This window comes from Colobus angolensis, unplaced genomic scaffold (genome assembly GCF_000951035.1).
Source record: "Colobus angolensis palliatus isolate OR3802 unplaced genomic scaffold, Cang.pa_1.0 Scaffold60, whole genome shotgun sequence".
Classification (NCBI taxonomy): Eukaryota; Metazoa; Chordata; class Mammalia; order Primates; family Cercopithecidae; genus Colobus; species Colobus angolensis.
The window spans coordinates 1357915-1364752 of NW_012119599.1; the positions used below are offsets into that span (position 1 = coordinate 1357915).

General features: G+C 57.3%; 2 protein-coding genes across 2 annotated transcripts in view; one reads left to right on the top strand and one right to left on the bottom strand.

Moving 5' to 3' along the window:
* The first annotated feature begins 386 nt into the window (after window positions 1–386).
* On the top strand, window positions 387–4587 carry PGLYRP1 (peptidoglycan recognition protein 1). The gene is made up of 3 exons (XM_011962966.1): window positions 387–979; window positions 4094–4215; window positions 4321–4587. Exons 1-3 carry the CDS (start codon window positions 693–695, stop codon window positions 4500–4502), a joined length of 591 nt encoding a protein of 196 aa, XP_011818356.1. The 5' UTR covers window positions 387–692; the 3' UTR covers window positions 4503–4587.
* Window positions 4588–5117: 530 nt separating this feature from the next.
* CCDC61 (coiled-coil domain containing 61) overlaps window positions 5118–6838 on the bottom strand; it is a 24954-nt gene continuing 23233 nt past the window's right edge. The window contains exons 7-10 of the mRNA XM_011962967.1: window positions 6674–6752; window positions 6440–6497; window positions 5585–5657; window positions 5118–5444 (exon numbers count right to left, since the gene is read on the bottom strand). Of these exons, the coding sequence (XP_011818357.1) occupies window positions 5347–5444; window positions 5585–5657; window positions 6440–6497; window positions 6674–6752 (308 nt within the window). The 3' untranslated portion in view covers window positions 5118–5346. The remainder of the gene's footprint in view (window positions 5445–5584; window positions 5658–6439; window positions 6498–6673; window positions 6753–6838) is intronic.

Below are 6838 nucleotides of genomic sequence, written 5' to 3' on the forward strand. Positions count from 1 at the left end.
TATAAAATAAAATTATATATATATTTTAAATACACATTTTTAAAAACCACTTGCCGGCTCTCACACACTGAGTATCCAGGATTCACATGCAGGAAGCCTGGCTCTAGACACGGGGCTCCAGTGCCTCCGTCATCTCAGCCTGTGACTTACCTGCTCCCAACCTCAGTTTACTCCACTGTGAAATGGGCTTCCAGATACTCACCTCGTGAGTTTGCTGTAAGGGTAAATGGCATCAGACTTGGGCCTGGGAGAAGGAAGTTTTTAAAATGGACACCTTTGTTACCTCAGTCCTTGCGGAGAGAAGATGTGTCAACGCCCCGGGCCTCTGCGATGTAAGTTCCTGTTGAGTTGTTCAACGTTCCACTGAGAGGGGGAGACAAGCAGGACCAGGATCCCGGCCCCCGGTCTTCCGGAAACGGCGGGGCGAAGCGCCCAGGGGCCTGTGCGGCCCTCCCTGCTGAGCGAGGGGGCCTGTCATTGCCATGGGCGCGACCCAGACCCCAACCACAGTGCATCCCGCCCTGGCCCTGCCAGGGAAGGAAGCTGAGTCTGGGGTCTGCTGGGCCAGCAGGGAAGTCCCAGCAGGGTGTGAAGCAAGACTTTCCGGGCCACTCCCGGAATCCCCCAGCAGATAAAGGCGGCCCCGCCACCGGCTCTCCTAGCGGTCTCCCCGCCCCTGCCGCCCTGCCGCTATGTCCCGCCGCTGCGCGCTGCTTGCCTGGGCTCTCCTCGGCCTCCTTCGACTCGGAGAGGCTCAGAAGACAGAAGCCCCGGCCTGCTGCAGCCCTATAGTGCCCCGGAACGAGTGGCGGGCCCTGGAGTCAGAGTGCACCCAGCGCCTGAGCCTGCCCTTGCACTATGTGGTGGTGTCGCACACGGCGGGCAGCAGCTGCAACACCCCAGCCTCGTGCCAGCAGCAGACCCAGAATGTGCAGTCCTACCACGTGAAGACACTGCGCTGGTGCGACGTGGGCTACAAGTGAGTGCGGCGGGGAGGCACGGGCTGGACTGGGGACACCAGAGGCAAAGGTGTGCAAGTGCCCGCCAGCGGGACCGGTTCTAGGCCCGGTACTGGGGCCACCTGGCTGACACCCCGAGCAGCTTACTGAACCTCGCAGGGTCTTCATTTCTTCCTCGGGTCACCGCGTGGGCCAGTGCAGGTGCTCATAGCACAAAGATGCGTGAGGGCCGGGGATGGGCTGAAATCCAAGCCCCGCTCCCCCGGAGGAAGGGGCAGGCTTTGCCTAACACGCACCAAGGTGTCCGCGGCGCCTTATGAAGGCGCCCCTTCCTGATGCCTGGTGCCTTTGTTAGGAGGCAGAAAACCAGGCTGACTCAGTGCGGAGCTGGGTTCCAGAGTCAGCTCAGCTTATTGCTGGCTGAGGCCTGGGGCAGATCCCTCCCCAGCTGGGGCAGGTCCTCCCGGCTTTAGCTTCCTCCTCCGCAAAGTCAATGGGATCGCGGCCCATCTGCTCCTTAAATGAGCCAATACGGGCAAAGCACCTAGGAACTGCCTGGCACACAGGGGCCCGCAAAGCCACGGGCTATTGCCATTAGGCACCTACTATGTGCCAGGCAGTGTGCCAGATGTGGCACGGAGAACGGTGCCACTCTAGCCTCCTGGGGCGGAAAGACCAGCAGGGAGAAACAAGCCCAGGCCACAGGTGAATTCAGACGGTGATAGAGGCGATGGATACAAGGAAAGAGGTGAGGGAGGGTGACCTCAGGCTGGGACCAGACCCACACAGGCTCCTTGAAAGGGTGGGGCAAGGGAAGTTCCCTGAGAGTGGCTGCCTTGGCTCTGGGATGGGGGAGCTGATAGAGGAGTGCTGGTGGCAGAGGGTGCTGGGGGCAAAGCCAACGGGACTGAGTGGGTGGGTCCCCTGGGAAGGACAGGGTGGCTGAACACAGCCGGGGGAGCGGAATGAAATGGGGAAAGGGCTGGACCAGGCAGGGCCTTGTGGACCACAGTGAGGACTGCAGCTTTTACTCCAAGATGGGAGCTATGGGAGGCTTCCCCCTGCAGAGCAGGGACGGGGACTAGTGTAGGTACAAGAGACTCCCTCTGGCTGCCCTGGGGAGAAGAGACCACAAGGGGTGCCGGCTGAAGCAGGTCCGGGGCCACGCCTACCAGCTACCTCCTCCTTATAATGGGCTGCAGTCCAGCCTGAGGATTTCCAAGGGGAGGGAACGTTTGAATCCTGCAAGCTCTCAGACCCAGGTAGCATCAGAATCCCCTGCAGAGCTTACTGGAGGAACACACAGGTCCCCAAATCCCCAGGTCCCCAGAGTCCACTTCAATAGACCCCACCCAGGGAGCACATGCTCTCAGGACCTTGTAAGGCTGTGTCACGGGAAAAAAAAAAAAAAGAAAAACCCCACCCAGAGAAGTCTACAAGTTTCCAAAGGTATTCCCAGCCCTTCCAGTTCAAGATTTTATCAAAGAATCCAACTTCAACGTTTTGTTTCCAAGACTCAGGCGCTCCAATTCTAAGCGTTCCCATGAGGTCACCAAGGCCCAAGCCTGGTTCTACAGCCTTGGATCCACGTCACCACATACAGAAGCAGCCAGTGTCTGGCCCTCAGCTTTTAGTATTCAGAATCTGGTTCTAACGTTGTGAATCCCCTTTACATGTCATGTCACATTCTCTCTCTGAGCCTCGTTTCTTCACCTGTAAATGGGGCTTTTGACTGTACCCGCTTGGCGATGGTGGCTGAGGTTTAAATGAGATGCATTCATGCAACAAATGACCAGGGAGAACCAACCACCCCCGACCCCACCACCATCATGCCAGGCTCCGGGAACATGGCAGAGCCATAATCAGCCGGTCCTAGCAGCCAGCATCACCGGCAGGGCCACAACCAGCCAGTCCCAGCAGCCAGCGTCACCAGGGCCAGATTCTGGGAGCTGGCTTCCTAAGCAGCAGATTCAGGACTCGAGATTCGGAAGTTCCAACATTCTGTGCATCATTAATGACACTGAGTGTGAGGGCTGAGCTGGCACATACTGCAGCTCCAAGGCACTGATCTTCTAGTTCATTCCCATGTGCCAAGTCAGACATGCTCAATCAGACCTGCTGAATGAATCAGCCTTAAGGATCTGCTGCCAGGCTTGGAAACCTCAAAGAGGCAGGTGCTGGGGCTCCAGGGTCGGTATCTGATTGTGACCCCAACTTTGAGTCTCTGATCCTGTCCCCCACAGGACCCCAAGGGCAGGAAGCAGGCTGGGGCGAGGGCAGAGATCTGAGAGGCAGGGGGCTCTGAGGAGCTTGTATAAATTATGTCACTTTCTGAGTCTATGCACTCTCAGCTTAAGATGAGGATAAGAGTCCCTGCCTCAGCCAGGCACGGTGGCTCATGCCTGTAATCCCAGTACTTTGGGAGGCCAAGGCGGGCAGATCACCTGAGGTCAGGAGTTCGAGACCAGCCTGGTCAACATAGTGAAACCCTGTCTCTACTAATAATACAAAAATTAGCTGGGTGTGGTGGCTCATGCCTGTAATCCCAGGTACTCAGGAGGCTGAGGCACGAGAATCGTTTGAACCTGGGAGGCAGAGGTTACAGTGAGCTGAGATCACCCTACTGCACTCCAGCCTGGGCAACAAGAGTGAAACTCCATCTGAAAAAAAAAAAAAAAAGAGTCCCTGCCTCAGAGGGCTGTCCTGCAAGGATTCAGTAAAACAGGACTTCCACAAATCCTCTAGGGAGGCAGGAGAGAGCAAGGCACAAGACCGCATGGGTGGGGACCACAGAGGCCTGGGAACAAACCCCAGCTATGCACCAGACGGGCTGTGTGACCCCAGGGCAAGTGATTCTACTGCTCTGATTCTGTCTATATAAAATGGGGTGATCAGGGTTGCCATGAGGATGAAAAAAAGGAGTATGCAGAGCTGTGCTTGGCACATGGCAGGGGCCCAATAAACGACCACAGTCATTGTTACTATCGTGGGAAATTAAGGGGTAAGAAGGATGCTGGGGAAGTTGTGTGTACCAGGGCAGGAACGGAGGCAGGGTGAGTGGAGGAAGAAAGAGGAGTCCTCCTCAGGAAACCCTCCCTCACTCATCAAGCCCCCCCCCCCACCTCCCCATGCAGCTTCCTGATTGGAGAAGACGGGCTCGTATATGAGGGCCGTGGATGGAACTTCACGGGCGCCCACGCAGATCGCTTCTGGAACCCCATGTCCATTGGCATCAGCTTCATGGGCAACTACATGGGTGAGTGACTGTCCAGCCAGTCGGGATGGGGGCTGACACAGGGCCCTACACTACCACTGCCCTTCAGGGAAGCCCCTGACTAACTCTCACCTCTGCCTCCTCCAGATCGGGTGCCCCCACCCCGGGCCCTCCGGGCAGCCCAGGGTCTACTGGCCTGCGGTGTGGCTCAGGGAGCCCTGAAGTCCAACTATGTGGTCAAAGGACACCGGGATGTGCAGCGTACACTCTCTCCAGGCGACCAGCTCTACAACCTCATCCAGAATTGGCCACACTACTCCTCCCGCTGAGGCCCTGCTAATCTGCACCCCATTCCTCTCCTCCCATGGCCAAAAACCCCACTGCCTCCTCCTCCAATAAAGATGCAGCTCAAAATGTGTTCCTCAGCAGGTCCCACCACAAACCTCCCCTCCTTCTCTCCCTCCCACAAGACCAAAGCCCTCCCACCCTTTCCCTCCCAGCACTCTCCTCACTGGTGCTTGGAACCCAGAGGCCCCGGCCCTGAACCAAGACCCCGGAGATCCCAGCTCGAGAGCAACATCACAGCTCAGAACCCAGAGGTCTCAGGTCAGAGCCCAGGAATCAGCACCAAAGCGGCCTGGATGTCACCAACAGGGGGTCCTGGGGGTCCTCCTGGGCAGTGAACCACGCTGCAAGACACCCCCTTCCCACCACACAGCCAAAGGCATCCTGCACAGAACCTTTGCTTGAACTCCTTTGGGGACAGGCTGCTCACTACTCCTCCCAGGTCTGCCCTTGCACTATTTAGAGTGTACAAGCTTTACCTAGGCCTGAGTCCCAATCTGCCTCCGAGGCACACACAGGTCCCAGTTATACCCCCTAATTTCTCTTCCTCCACATTTCTCCCCACTCCACCCTCACCCTTTAGTCATAAGCTGAGGGGCCCCCAGGGCAAATATGTTTATTTACAAAATGCACACATCCTCCTTCCCAGCATGCACTGCCCGGGGAGAGGGCAGGGTCAGAGCCTCACACACCTGAGACCACAGAGACAGCAGGAGGGGCGGGGCCAGGGCAGGGCCTGGGCAAGGCTGGAGGCCACCCTGGCCCCACCCCCCACGCCATACCCAGCAAGTGGGTGGGGAATGGAGGGGCAAGTACCCCTTCTCCACATCATGACCGCATATCCAGTCGGTTCATGTACTCCTGCAAGGCCTTCAGGCGTGCGTCTATTTCGGCCATGTCAGCCGCCTGGTGGTCCGAGCTGTACTCTGTGAGAGCAGGTGGGGGTATGGGGGGCTGTGAGGTTCCTGAAGCCCCAGGGAGTTCCTGGGCCCAATATACCACTGCCCCCACTACCATTCCAACGGGTCCTGGGGCTGGGAGAGGGGATGTGGAGTCCCAGGCTCACCTTTGATGGGGACCCAGCCCCCAGAGTTGGCCAGAGATTTCTGATGGTGGCTGCGTTCCACGGGGGTGGACCTCTGGTGATGAGGAAGGTACGAAAGGGGGTCAGCCACCGTCCCTCTATTCCTGTCCCCCTAAATCCCACTGGAAATCCTGAGCCTAAGGACCTTGGCGAAAAATAAGGCCTGACATCTACTGGGTATTCATTATATGCAAAATAACCTCCTAATGTCCTCACAGAGCCCTCACCTCACATGTGAGGTGATGCCATTACCATCCCTGGTCAACTGATAAACAAAAACTAAGGTACAGAGAGGCTAAAGAACTGTCTTGAATCATACAGCTGGTAAGAGGAGGAGTCAGGTTTCAAGACCTGACAGTGAGAAGCCAAAGCCCTAAAGAGCATCACGTGCCCCTCATTATTCCTTCTCCAATCTCATGCTCTCAAAACATGCTATTCCCAGGCCAGGTGCGCTGGCCCAGCCTGTAACTCCAGTGCTGTGGGAAGCTAAGGATGGCTTGAGGCCAGGAGTTCCAGACCAGCCTGGGCAACATAAAGAGACAATACTACCCCCTTATCCTGTCTCAACCTCACCCTCCCCCCCGAAAAAAGCCTAGTCCCAGCTACTCCGTAGGCCGAGGTGGGAGGGTCTCTTGAGCCCAGGAGTTAAAGGCTGCTGTGAGCTACAATTGCCCCACTGCACCCCAGCCTGAAGGACAGAGCGAGACCCACTCTTACACAAAAAAAGCCCTGTTGCCACAGGCATTCAGAGTCGCCTCTGCCCCTGATCCCCAGGAAGGAATCACAGCAAATGAGGACAGCTGTGTTCCAGCGGTTTATGTTACCCCTTCTACTCACCGTATTGGACCCACTCCAGGGCGTTGGGCCGGGAGGCTTCCCACGGCGGCGGTGACCCCTGAGAAAAAGGAGTAACCAAGGACCAGTGGTGCGGAGGCTCTAGTATTCCCACCTCCCCGACCTTCGTGGTTTCAAGGCCCCCAGGCTCCATCACCCAATTTCCCTGAAAAAGACTGTTTATAGTCTCTCCAGAAACCCTTTTGAGGTGATCCTTTTCCCATGTCCAAGTTTTACCCTCTGGAGAACGACTCAGAGAAATCCTCCAAATCGCTGCAGGAGCTGGCAGACGAGCAGCGGCTGCGGAAACTATCCACTAGAGGGAGACGGAGGGCGTGAGCTCTGGCCCTCGCTGGCCCCACCCCGTGCTTCCCAGGCCCGCCCAGCCCCGCCCCGCCCGGC

Coding starts and splice junctions, on each gene's coding strand:
- PGLYRP1 (XM_011962966.1), top strand. CDS start 693: ATGTCCCGCCGCTGCGCGCTGCTTGCCTGGGCTCTCCTCGGCCTCCTT. Junction 980..4,093: donor TGGTGCGACGTGGGCTACAA/GTGAGTGCGGCG, acceptor CTCCCCATGCAG/CTTCCTGATTGGAGAAGACG. Junction 4,216..4,320: donor CTTCATGGGCAACTACATGG/GTGAGTGACTGT, acceptor TGCCTCCTCCAG/ATCGGGTGCCCCCACCCCGG.